General features: G+C 43.2%; 1 protein-coding gene and 1 long non-coding RNA gene across 13 annotated transcripts in view; one reads left to right on the forward strand and one right to left on the reverse strand.

The window, feature by feature from the left end:
• The window catches only part of LOC115939361 (uncharacterized), a 203532-nt gene that overhangs the window by 147414 nt on the left and 42131 nt on the right, over positions 1-13987 (forward strand). The gene's annotated exons all lie outside the window — the stretch shown is intronic.
• CALD1 (caldesmon 1) overlaps positions 1-13987 on the reverse strand; it is a 177563-nt gene that overhangs the window by 69198 nt on the left and 94378 nt on the right. The window contains exon 1 of one of the 5 annotated variants that reach the window (XM_081800051.1): positions 2626-2856. The exons of 2 other annotated variants lie outside the window; for them this stretch is intronic. In XM_081800051.1, coding sequence (XP_081656177.1) covers positions 2626-2678 — 53 coding nt within the window. In that variant the 5' untranslated portion in view covers positions 2679-2856. Of the gene's footprint in view, positions 1-2625; positions 2857-13987 lie in introns of those variants that run through there. 2 more of the 5 variants (XM_081800052.1, XM_081800054.1) reach the window with 2 other exon arrangements.

Below are 13987 nucleotides of genomic sequence, written 5' to 3' on the forward strand. Positions count from 1 at the left end.
TAGGCATCTAACCTAATACTTCTCCTAAAGCAAAAAGTGCAGAAGCTTCCTGTGTTCAAAGGAATCAAACGAGAAGTGTGAACTTGGATAAACTGAGTTTGGTTTACCCAATAATAGGACATTTAAAGATTTTCTTTTGCATCAGCACCACACTGGAACCTGAAGATTCAAAGATCTAAATAGTTCCGGCCCGTAAATAAATTGGGGAGGACAGCCATGCTCACCCCTAACTTTAGTACAAGGCTAATCATAGAAGGCTGGACATAACTTACTAGCATAGAGAGAAAACAGAACTGAGGAAGGTTTGTGGAGGAAGGTACTATTTGACTGGGGCCTTGAAGGACAGGAGGGAAGTAGTCAGAAGCAGGTGAGGTAGACCTCCTCATCCCCACCCCACTCCCCTCGCTTCTCCACCCCACCTCACCCTACCCCCTCTAAAACTTCACTGGAATCCCACATTTCCATGGAATAGTTCAGGAAACCCTAATCTTGTTTAAGGCCTTTATTCCAGATGAGGGGACTGAGGCACACGGAGTGTTCCCGTGTAGGGAACAGAGTGAACCAAGGCATGGAGGTGGCCTGCACCCAATGAATTTGGGGAACAGTGAGTGGTCTGACTCAGCTGCAGCAGGGGCAGGTCAAAATGACAAGGGATACTGAGGCAGACTGTAGAGACCTTTTTTTTTTTTTTTTAAGGCTTTATTTATTTATTTGACAGAGTGAGAGAGAACACAAGTAGGAAAAGCGGCAGGCAGAGGGAGAGGGAGAAGCAGGCTCTCCGCTCAGCAGAGAGCCCCACGTGGGGCTTGATCCCAGGAGCCTGAGATCATGACCTGAGCCAAAGGCAGATGCTTAACTGACTGAGCCACCCAGGCACCCCAGAATGTAGAGAACTTTGAATGCAACATTAAGGAGAAGGGGTTCCATCCTCAAAGGGGATGGAGGAGGGGGGAGCGGACAGGATCAGAAAGGGAGAGAGACTGAGGCCAGGATGAGATGAGAGGCAATTATAATCGTCCATGTGAGAGGCAGTAACTGTTGAAATTCAGGAAATGATGGAGTGAATGAAGAGTGAGAGAGATATGGAGAAAGTAAACTGACAGAACCAAAGGCATGATGGAGTGGGAAAAGCCAGAACCTGGGGGTTGAGAGAGAAACACAGGACATTTGTGTGTGTGCAGACACACAGCCGGGGCTCTTTCCCAGCATCCCAGGCTCTGTTGTTGGCCAGCTGTGTAACACTGGGCAGACCCTTCCCTGTGTGCATCACTTTCCTCAACTGAAATAAAGGAATTAAACAAGACCAGCAGTTTCCAAACAGTTCCATGGAGATCCAGGATTCCAAGGAAGTTTTGGTGGAGTGGGCAGAGTAGGGTGGGGTGGGGAAAAGATAGGGAGTGGAGCGGAGGTAAGCAATGGGGCATGATTTGGGAGTGTCATAGGGGTGAGGAGCTCTAGATCCAAACCCACCCATTCAACCAGAACATCTCCTTTATGTAACAGAATTCCTTGTAACAATAGATTTGCTAAAAAACAAACAAACAAAAAACCCAAAACAACTAGTTTGATAACCACTGGCCTATACAGATAACCTCTAAAACCCGTTGGAGCTCTCACACTTGAGTGATCACACTTACAGAAAGGGGTGATCCAAGAGATCTGCTAATGTGGTGGAGGTAGGTCTCGTTTTTAGGACCCCACTGAGTCCCTCTGTTTATTTGATTAACTGTTGCACAAATGCTGGAACAACTGGAACAATTGTCATGCTGAATCGGTGCCAAAACTCTCAAAAATGAGAAAGATTTACTGAAAGGCCATTTGGTAGTCTCACTCTTGTGCGGTACCTTTTCCCAAGACCCAGTCAGTTTTCCAAACCTCATAAACACCAACATGAAAAGGGCTCTTGCCTGCGACTACAAAGACATTGGCTTCGTTACTGACTGTTGTCTGGCTTTGAGTAAGTTGAGTTACCCCTCTGGGTTTCACCTCCTTGTCTATAGAATGAGAACATCGCAGCAAACAATCCTAGAGGCCCCTTGTAGCTTTAACATTCCAGGGTTTCATGATCCTAAACCTTGGAGTCTGTTATCTGAACAATTCCCTGATCAATTGCATGTGCTCTCAATCTTGTTTGGTCACAGTCAGATGGTCAGTATATTAAGGGCTTTGGGCGGTTGACTTTAAGGATTGGGCAATGTGTGCTTTAGCCAAAATCTCTGATTCCTGCAAACGGATCATTCTGAGCAAAGGGCTCAGGTCTAAATTAACAGCAGATCTTTAGAAACACAATACTTGGTGGATCAGTATTTGCAGTAGAGAAATCCTGTGCCTAGGCATAAACCCCTGCAAAGGGTCTACAAGCCACCATAAAAATGGCAATGAGGAAAACCAATTAGAACCACCATAAAGTTTAGACCAGAAAGTTTCATACAGGTCTGAAATTTACATACTGCCCGCCTGCCTTTGCCTCCTGATTTCTCCTCTCCCCTCCCACTCCCACAATTAAATTTTTTCCTTTCCTTTCCTTTTTCTTCTTTTTTAAACAATTCCTTCATTAAAAAAAAGAAGAAGAAGAAGAAAGAAAGAAAGAAAAATGTAAACCGAAGAGGCAAAATGAGCACTCACTGGGAGAGCGCGGCCAGGCTGCGTCTTCCCTGCAATCCCGATCCCCCGAGCATGTCCGCAGCTGGAAGGGGCGGCGGGTTGCTGGGGGTGCTGAGACCCTCCCGGCGGTCAGGGCGTGGGCCGGCCGCCCGGAGGTGCCATATTTTCTGTGGCTGAAATGTAGGGTGCAGGATGCTCCCGTGTTCTCCCTTTGTGTTAACACTTTGGTCTGTCCCTGTGACGAAAGTCTGGGCTTGTCCTCTGCCAAATCTACTCCTCCCCACCCTTTCCCTCCGCATAGGATCATCAGAGAGCTGATTGTTATTTTTTACTGTAATCTCTCTAATAGAGGCCCATCCTGTTTAGACTGTAAAGGGCACAGATTACTTGGAGATTTCCAGACTGTTATTACTGGGTAGTAGGGGCCAGGATTCTCAGTAGCTTTCATGATGAAGACCTTTTATGATTAATTACAAATAATTATTCCAAGGTAGAGAACTAGTCAAAGGAAAGGACACTGATCAATGTGCTCAGCCTTTTGGAAAATAGTTGATCATGGTATCACTTGCCTGCACAATCCAATGCAGAAGAGATCAGTAGAAATCAGCCCACCAAAAAGTTCACAGGGGTGCAGTTCTCAGGCCCTCATTCTGAGCTCTGTTCTCAATTAGCATCGGTGTAGGTGCTTTCCAAAGCAAACAGTTCCCACTGAGAAATCAAATCTGAGAAACCCCTCTTATGCCTTTTATCCAGGGAAAGATGGATGCAGGATATAAAAATGCAAACCAAAGGCAAAGGGGAGAAGAGAGACGGCGCTGTCAGTGAACTGCTGGATCATACGGGGTGTTTGGTGCTCACGCTCCTCAGTAAAATGAGGGCAACAGCCTGCCTAGGAACATGTTGCGACAGCCGGCCTGGTCTGTACCCAGGGCACTCTGGTGTGGTGATCTCATCAGCCAAGCCAGGCAAGGGAGCCTGGTCAGCAACAGTTTGGGAAGCAACCAAAGCCCAGCCCCTGAGGAGGGGGTGGTGTTGATTCTATCTGGAGACGGACGACTCTCCATCTGGGCTTGAGTGACGAGCGTTTCTTCATCTCCAACAGGCAATGGACAGACTGGTGCTGGGGAAGGCGGATACTTATGGGACAGGCTTTCTGTCAGATGAGCAGAACAAGTCAGATCTCCACAACAGAGGGCTGAGATGATTCTTTGGGTAAACAGCGGGAGAAGCAATCAGCTACACACATTGAGAGCCCCTTCACAGCATGAAAAACATCTTGGAGAGGTTTCTTGTCACAAACAAGGGCTCAGAAGCACAGAGCGTTTGAACAGGTCACCCGACGCCATGGAGGAGAGCCACAGGAGGGGCTCTTGTGCTCAGCTTAAAGGAGTTTAATGCCGTTAGATTCCATGCTCTTGCCATTTCAAGTCCCTGGAAAATTTGGGTGGTTTTCCTGCTTAAATACTATGCTGTCATCAAAGTCATGGTTTCTAGAGTAAATATAGTTTAGTGAATTTCAAAGTTATCTCCATATATCATGATACATACACATTTAAATATCTCTTTGATTATACATATCATCACTCAACATATGTTGACTGTATAAAGTGCGTGAACCACTCATAAAAACAGAGCTATGTCTGCCTTCATACAAAAGGACTTAATAGAAAACTCACTGACTTGGCTTGAGTTGATTGTTCCAGAGCTGAGATAGAAACATGTACTGAGGCATTTTGCTATTCCCCTTTCCACCAAGTTTGCCCATTTAATTTTTTTCCCTTCAAAAAATTCAGTATTTTGCTGTAGCAGGCAGAATAATGCTCCTTTCAAAGACATCCATGTCCTAATCTCCAGAATTTATGAAAAGTACATGGCAAGAAGGGACTCTGCCGATGTAATTAAGTTACAGGCATTGAGATGGAGATTATCCTGGATTTTCCAGATGTGCCCAATCTAATCACATGGGTCTTTAAAGTCAGAGAACCGTCTCTGGCTGTGGTCAGGGAGAGATGTGACTAAAGAGGAATGGTTAGGGAGATGCACATTGCTGGCGATGAAGATGGAGGAAGGGGGCCAAGAGTCCAAGGTCGAGGCCAGCCTCTAGAAGCTGGAAAGGCAAGGAAATGGATTCGCCCCTAGAGCCTCCAGAAGAATGGAGCCCTGCCCACGCCTTGATTTTTAGCCCAGTGAGGCCTGTGTTGGACTTCGAACCTCTAGCGCGGTAGAGAATCAGTTTGTGCTGTTTGAAGCCACCAAGTTTGTGGTTGTTACAGCAGTGATAGGAAACTAATATATTTGATTATGGGACTCATTTGCCCTTGAGAATTCGTTTCAACTCCTGATGTCCCCCTCTTCCCAATACACTGCAGTTTTGAGGTGGCAAGTATAGTTTTGGTATATTTGAAACAAGCTCATAAAATGGAGTAGCTTAGAAAAAATTCTGTGATTCTTCCAGGCCAGTCCTCTCTCTCTCTCACACAACACACACACACACAGCTTACCGTCCATGGAGGAGAGCAAGAATTTAGAAATCTTCCTGATATGCTGACATTATATACTAAAAGTATGCTAATGGCAAGCTGTATAAAGGCTATCCACAAAGCTCTTTTCCTGGCTGTAAAGATAAGAAGAGGGAAATCATGCACACTCTTTGTTGGCCCCTTGTTATTAATGGAATGCATCTGGGAAGTAGCTATCTGTCTTCAGTTTGTGATAGTAAAACTAGCAGGTGTCATAACTCATGCTACTTAGTAGGGTACTGACATGATGACAGTGAAGAGAGAAGTGCGTTTTGGACCTGGGTCAGACACCAGTGGGGAATAGGAAGAACACAAAGGCCCATGAAAGGGAGACTGGATGCATTTGAGAGGCGGGGAGAGAAGTGAATCATGAGCTAAGAGCAGGGCTGGCGTAGACAACAACTTCCAGGTAGCCCTCTGGGGTCCGGCTAGCCAGGGCTGGAGAGGAAAGAAGAGAGAAATTAGGAAGAACATACCAAAGATTCATTTGTGAACAGCACTGTGTTCCTGCAGAGACCAGCAGACATATGTGCTTTCACCCTGTAGCACAGACAGGGGTACTCGGCGTCCAGCTTCCAGAACTGGCACCATGAACAACTGAGGCAGTCATCCATCCTTCAGCAAAATAGCGGGGATCACACGTAGGACATTTCAGGACTCTTTTAGTAGGGAAAATGGAAGTCTGGGCCAGTCTCAAATCACTCACAGCATCCTTCATTTCTGGATACTTTAATTTTTTAATCAAAGAGACATTGTGCTGAGAAGGTGTGAAGGAGGTCAGTGCGATAGAAGGGAATAGCTCCCACCACAGGGTGGTTCTTTATTAATAAAATATGATTTAAAAAAGTAACTTCATGGAGGTAGGAGACTGGACCACATGATCTGTTCCAGACTTTATAGTCTGCAATGGTTGTTTGAGAACAGCTTCTACCTTGGAACAATTCCCTAGGGAAAAGAGAGGCATGTGGGAAGCGCCTGTGTACTGGCCTAATGCATTTTAGAGACACACACACACACACACACACACACACACACACACGCACACAAACAGCCACTTACTTCCTACAGAAACTTAAACCCCAAAGACATCTATGCACTTGAGAGGCAACAGTTCAATATTTTAAAGGGAGTTTTTAAAAAGCCTCCTGAAAAATATTTTCTTATAAAGAAATTCAGACTCTCTATCCTTAGAATGAGGCATTTGCTTCATTGCAAGATGTAACATCTTACCTAGACAGCTACTCATCAAGGGGTGGATAGGAATGGAAGGGAAGGGGTTAACTACATATCTGCAAGCAGACCCTCTTTCCTACTTTCCACGGGCCCCTTGTAGTCTGCCCTCCACAGCTCATGGCATCTCACTACCTCCACAGCACTGAACTTGTGCACTTGAATGATACTGCTTTGTACTGGCTGGTGATAGTGCATTTTAATGCGTCCTCCTAAGAAATCTTCCCATGAAATCCTCCTCCCTTTATCCAGGTCCCATTGCAGAAATTAAAGATGCCCCTTCTTTCTTCTGCTTTCTACCTTCCAGTAGTGCCTTTTCCTTGCCTCTCCTGCCCCACTGTATCTTTGTTAATGCCTTCCTAGTTCCGGTTTTGTCTTCCTTTAGGGATCTGTGGTGGGCTGGCTGGGGCTGGAGGACTGCTATGGAAAGTCATCGTTTATCCCTCACCATACTCTTTCCGTGCAACAACCTGTCCTTCACTAGTATCCTTGTGGCCTTTGCTGACACAATTCTCTGAACTATTCTTTGCATGATTTGTCCGTAGGCCTGTAACAGGTCTTGGGCGCTACACTCTCTTACCTCCCTTATAATGGTGGCCATGTAGTTTGTCCCAACAGGTTCCCCCCTTGCCCCTCCGCACTTAACACCATTTGAATATTTACTACGAGCCAGTCATCTAGGGACCTGCTGTAGGTAGGGGATCCAAAGATGAGAAGGTCAGCCCCAAAGGAAGGTAAGATATGCGTGCAACAATTCTAATGCAAGATAGAAAGTGAACAGTACTCTGCAAGTAGCAGGACTGAAGAACTATACTTCAAAGATGACATCCTGTGATCAAGGCCCCGGTGTTTAATCGCTCTTATGCTCAATTTATTCTGTTACTGAACTACACTTCCTGTTGCTGAAATAGAAATCCACTTATCTCTATCAGGGCCACAGGTATTAAATCATCCCATAGCTCATCCTTTCTAGGCTAGATGCCAGTGCCTATTTTCCATTCTTTTAATATCAGCCTGAACTATAACAACTCTTCAAGCAGGAAACCAAAATTGGACATCATAAAGGCTTGATCAAGGCTGAATGAGCCTGGATGAAGGCCCAGTGCTGCCTGCCATGTTCCTGTTAACACATCTTAACATCGTTTTCACATTGACAATAGCATCTCTTACAGAGATGGTTCATTCACTTCTGTACTAAATCTAGGACTTTCTTTTTTCCTTCCTCTCCAGGTCTGTCGCTCCATCAGTCTATTTCCAATATTTACTGTGAGGCTAGTTTTGTTGTTACTACTTGACCCTCACAGAGAGAGCTTCATACTGTTCTCAGAGGCCCATCTTTCAACTCTTTCAGGATATTCTGTATTGTATTTTTCTTTTCGAAGGTCTCGGTAACTGAGGAACACAACACCTGATTTCAAAAAGGGAGGAAAAAGATCTTTCAAAGAGCACCTCCCTGAATTTCAATACCTGGGAAGTCTATGTATTTGAGGCAACGCGGGGTTCAAGGTTCTAGATTGTACTAACAATGTGCTGATGTATTTCTTGCTCCACTTGGTAGGCTGTGAGCTCCTTGAAGAGGCGTACTGTGTCTCAGCCATCTTTCTGACCCTCTCGTTGCTCCAGTTAGCACAGTGCCTGGCGGAGAGCAGGCCTTCTGGAATATGTGCTGCATAAATCAATTAGTGCACGTGGCTTCATAATGAGCAAATAATTACTTCGACCAAGTGGATTTATTTTTTCTGTAATTGAGTCAAAATGGAAGGATAAGTGATGGGAATGGTGGCCTGGCCTCAAGCTTTGTTGTGTCCACCACTGGAATTGAGATGCATCTGGGTGTGACTGAGTGGTGACATGGGTCAAGGGGGGGTGTGGTGATTTGCATGGGGGTCTGGGTAGTTGTTGGCTATCACATGCCTTGGAATTGGTCCCTTAGCCCAACCCCATTGCCACATGTCTGTGCCCTGACGAAAGGGGGAGTGCAGAGAAGCTGAAGCTGTTTCCACAACGTGTTTGCTGAGTCTAGACCAAGCTTTGGTGCCTGAGTGACAAAGGGTAGTAGAGCAGAGGACAGGGTCACCATCCCTATGTCTGTCCAGAACACAGCACGGTTCTGGAATTCTGGAGGGCTGAAGGGGATGTGAAGCCACTTTGGTAGCTTGAAAGTTTGGAGCACAAGGACACCAGACAGTGCCTGTGACACAGGCCCAGGGTCTCAGGGTGGGCCCCAGGGCAGTGACAGCAGAGGCTCCTCTGAAATGACTTGGTGGCAGAGCAGGGGCCAGGGTCTCACTGGGATAGGGGCCTAGCAGCAAGGAGCCATGGGAGGTTGCACGTGGTGCATGAGCTTATGTGAGACAGACTTCCAGAAACAATCAGAGAGGACTTTTTTTTTTTTTTTAGATTGGTGGTGGGGTGGTCATCCTGCATGAACAGGTAGCATCAAGAAGTATATTACTAGTAATGTGATTCTATTGATACCCATAGGCAGATTCTGATTGAAGATACATGGGTAACAGCTATAAGCCTTCTGCACCTTTTTAAAGTTATGTTTTATTCTGAAATCTTTTGTTTTTATTTTTATTTTTTAAAGGATTTTATGTATTTATTTGAGAAAGAGAGCGAACACAAGCAGGGAGAGGAGTGGAGGGGCAGAGAGAGAGAAGCAGACTCCCCACTGAGCCTGGAGCCCGACAACTTGGGACTCGATCCCAGGACCCCAAGATCATGACTTGAGCCGAAGGCAGACACTTAACCAACTGAGCCACCCAGGTGCCCCTATTCTGAAATCCTTTAGACAAACAAAAAGGAATAAGGAAAATCATAATGAACATCTATGTGCTCACCATCTGGCTGAGAAATAAAGATTTCAAAGTAACTTAGTGCCCCTGTGTGCTCTTTTAGAATAGCATTCTCTCCCTTCCCACCTGGAGGTAGCTATTCTCCTGAGTCTGTGTTCAACCCACTTTCTTGTGAGCTACTTCTTTGAGCTATTTTCCCCCCTCCACACTTGTTCCCCTCCCCCCACCCCCGGGGTGGGATCACCATCGTGTGTATTTGGTTCTAGGCTGAATCAGGATGGGAGTGTAGGAGTGAGACATCCTTCTGTATTTCTCATGGTGGTATGCTGGTCCCCTCACTATTATGCTACCACTCCGTGAACAGGAGGGCATTCTCTCCTTCCCAAGGCCAATTCTTGAGTCCCAGCATTCCACCGCTGGCTTTTCCCCTTGAGCATATCCTGACCTCTAGTTGTATTCCCACTGGCAGTCTAACACACATCTTTAATCAGTGCATTGCACCCCACCATTTATCATAAAGGGAACTTTTGTTCAGTGAAAAGATGATTAGCATTTGCCACCATTTGCCTGATATTTCCTGAAGTTTTCTGCTTTTACCCAACAAAGATGTTCCTTCTCCTTTTGCCTAGCCTTTTAAAATTCCCTTTGCTTCTCTGAATTCTAGTGATTCTTTAAGAACCAGTATCTAGCCCCACCAGTATAAAGTCTCTGCACATGTGACTATTTCTTCATACTTTGCCATCTCAGGAGGAAAGATGAGAATATTTGAGCCCACTCCTGTTTGCGTGCATTTGAAAAATAGTTATGTTGTCATGGATGAGTCAGCCCCTCCAGCTAACTTGCTGTGAGGCTCCCCATTTCTGTTTAAACTCTTTGGCAACAATTATTTAGGTCTACTCTCTAAGTTCTTTTTAAAATCTGGGATTTTAGACCAGCTAGACTATTCTCTTTCCCTGGAGAGAAAAGTTTCTATCTAAAGAGGACCATGCCTCCAACCCCTCCTCTGCCCTCCAGCTTGAAATACATCTTTAAAAACAATAAAATAGTGCTTGGAAATAGTGGGGTTCCAACAACAGCTCTTTGACTAAATGCTTGCTAGTGCACATCTATAAAACCCTGGTTTTGGTCTCAGTGAAAATAATTACACATACCTTATATAATTCTAGGAAAGAAGTAGGTACAGGAAGGATATGATTTCTACCCAAAGGAAGCTGAATCTAGGCCACACTGAAATGCCTTAGAATGTAGAATTTGTGGGGTGCCCGGGTGGCTCAGTCGGTTAAGCATCCAACTTTTAATTTTGGCTCAGGTCATGATCCCAGGGTTGTGAGATTGCTGGATGTGGAGCCTGCTTAAGATTCTCTCTCTCCCTCTCCCTCCATCCACCCACCCCTAACAACAACAACAAAAAGAATGTACAATTTATTATCCATAGATACAACTGAACGGGAAGGAAATTCAGAAACTATCACGAGGACTCTAAGGATATAATTCTAGTGTAAGACAAAAGGTCAAATCTTCAAAGGAAGCATGTTAGTTCATATGCCACAGATTTCTCAGTGTGTATCACTCTTGTTCAAAGTATCTAAATATTTCCACAACTACAAACTTATTTGCTGGTGTCCACTTTCTGCATCTAGATATTAAATTTACACATGGCTTTTACAGCTGGAATCAAATCCAGATTTTTTTGGGGGGTGGGGAGGTCAGGCCTGGATTAAAACATGTATTTTTTCTTATTGCTAGAAAAATAGTCCATTATTTTGGATACTTAGGGTGTAGTGTTTACTGTTTATATTACAAAAATGACACTTTGTTAGGTACTGTCCTATTTTGTAACTAACAGATCACACCAATCAGTACATGATTATGATTCCTATCTATAGATAGAAATAGATGGATACACACAGAGTCTTATGTATTCATTGTTCATGTGTACATACCTTTTCTCACCAAATAAATTATAACTTTTTGCTGGCAGGGATTTTTCCTAACACCTCGTTTGCACCTGATAAAGCCTGGAACAGTGTCAGGCAGAGAGCAGATGCTCCACAAACACTTGTCATTGGCTCTCCCGGTTGAAGAGGGACATCAATGGAGTAGAGATACTGCAACAATAACGTGTTGGCTGGTCCTCCCAGAGTATCCAGTACACTATAGGTTCTAGAAGCTCTGCTGTACCGCCAACTGGATTTTGGGAGTTCTTAAAGTTGATAGGTCTCAGGGAGACTGATTGGCTTCCAGACTCACAAGACACTAATGTGTACATCAGAACACTAATTAATGTCAATTAATTAAGAGAATGAATGACCTCCCTCTTCAGTGCCTGGAGAGCTCTCTCATATTCCCACCATTCCCCAAAGCCATAATGTCAGGAAGCCTCAGAGTCCCCAGAGACTGCTTCATGAGTGTGAAATCAGAGCAAAGGGAGGTAAAATCGTCATGAGGAATATTTTACCCAAGCCAAGGGGAGACGTAAGGAAACACCTCCCTCAGTGGAGAGAATATTTCTCATGTCACAAGATTGAACAAACCCTGAGATTCAAAGTCTATCTCATTTGGATAGTCTCAGATGCCACTGCCAACCCTGGTCTTGGACTTGGCATTCATTTGAACCTCTTCTACTGGCCCATTCTTTGTTCAGACTCGCTAACACATAGATGATTTGGATCAAATATGCATATCCTTGAAAAATTCATATGTTGAAATCCTAACCCCCAGCATGATAGTATAAGGAGGTGGGGACTCTGGGAGGTAATTAGGTCATGAAGGTGAAGTCCTCACAATGGGATTAGTGCCTTTATAAGAAGAGCCACATGACAGCTTCCTTTTTCTATCTCTATCTCCACCAAATGAGGATACAACAAGAAAACGGCCAACTGCAAATTAGAAAGTGGGCCCTCTCTAGATAATGGATCTACCGACACCTTGATCTTGGACTTCCCAGCCTCCAGAACTGCAAGAAATAAATGTTTGTTGTTTAAGCCATCCGGTCTATGATGTTCTGTTATAGCAGCCCCAAGTGACTAAGACAATAGATTACAGTTAGCTTACACTTGCTCACATCTGGGAGATCTAATGTAATTCAACACTTATGTGTTGAATTTATTGAGTTTATTAGAAATTGTCTTTGTAGAATTCTTGGATGCCTTTATGGTGGCAGCTTGAGAGAGGAGATTAGAAATAGACTAGGAGAAAAGCTTTTCAGCTTTAAGATGCTATTTTACTTTGAAGTTATTGAGCAATGAAATCAAACTATCATTAGGATCAAGGCAGGAAAAGCAAATGGAGCTCTTTTCTTGTTCATTAATTATAGAATAGAACCAGGCAGGTTTTTCAGTTAAAACATTTAATAAGGGCGCCTGGGTGGCTCAGATGGTTAAGTGTCTGCCTTTGGCTCAGGTCATGATCCCAGGGTCCTGGGATCGAGTCCCACATCGGGCTCCCTGTTCCTTGGGAGCCTGCTTCTCCCTCTACCTCTCTCTCTCTGTCTCTCATGAATAAATAAATAAAATCTTTAAAAAAAAAAAAAACATTTAATAAAAAAGCATATTCATTTTTCTCATTTAAAAGCCAAAATCCATCTGGAAAGCTTTTTAATTTTAAGACCTCATGAAGGCAACAAAGAAAAGAAAAAATAGACAATACTTATACAAATAATAGCAGACAGACATTTTAAATTTGAGAGCCAATGATCTGAAATATGCATCCAGCTTTCTAAAGTATGTTGCAGAGTGGAGAGTGCTGATGTAATTTGAGATTCTCCTAGGTATTTCAGAATTCAGTGTCTTTCTAGGATAACTTCAAATTATCTTTCCTTCTGACTCTTTTTCAGTGGATCTAAGAATTAAAAATTAAATTAAAAATTAAAAGATACAGTTTTGAGGCTATGCTATAGTACTTCTGGTATTATATGTCCTGGGTGTTTCAATTCACTAAGTGTATTCTAATTATAAATTTTATGTTAACAAATTAACCAAAGGGCATACTTTTATAATGAAGAAACTCAGTACTTCATGTAGAATGTGTTGTATCGCAGTCAATGTGAACTGAATTAATCTGAATCTTAGAGTTTTGACTAATAGTTATTTATAACTCCTCCTCCTCTTTCTTCTAAATCATACTTTTTGAGGTGTATGTATTATAAGAACAAAAAATGCTCCACTTCACTGAAAATAAAATTAACCCCCCATAACTTGGTTAAATGAATTTTAATGTATTTCTTTATTCTTTTGTTTTTTGGTTCATCACTATATCCCAATACTAGAAAACAATCTGCTATTTAGAGTCTAAACTTTGAGATTCAACTTGCATGTTAAACACTCTTTATTTCACAAAGAGTATTGATAAATGCTAGTCTGAGGTTGGCCCTATCCCACATCTACTTCTGCCCATCCTCCTGGGATTAACTGAAGAAGGTTAGTCTTCCAGACAACAGACTTGGTCTTCCATTAGAGAAATTTTTGATTATATAGTTTGTTCACTGTTGGACTCCTTAGGATTTGGTATGGAGCCTATAATTTGATAATTATCTGGTCTTACAATGCAAATATTAATTGCAAGTAATACTAAAGGGTTTGAGTACTGGAGCAAATTGGCCAACTAAAAGGAATTGATTCTTTTTTTTTTTTTTTTTTTTTTATTGCTGGATGGGGAGATTAAGGGTGACTTTTCTTTTAATAAGTTGTTTTGCATAATTTTTCTTAGAATAAAGAGGTGGTACATTTGTATTCAGAAAGAGAAATAATTTAAGAAAGTAAAATTAATACATGTTTTAAAAATCACACTATTTTCTATAGTGGATAAAGTGAACAAAATAGTCAATTTTGTGGCATG

This window comes from Leptonychotes weddellii, chromosome 12, assembly GCF_054177405.1.
Source record: "Leptonychotes weddellii isolate Sample4059 chromosome 12, ASM5417740v2, whole genome shotgun sequence".
Classification (NCBI taxonomy): Eukaryota; Metazoa; Chordata; class Mammalia; order Carnivora; family Phocidae; genus Leptonychotes; species Leptonychotes weddellii.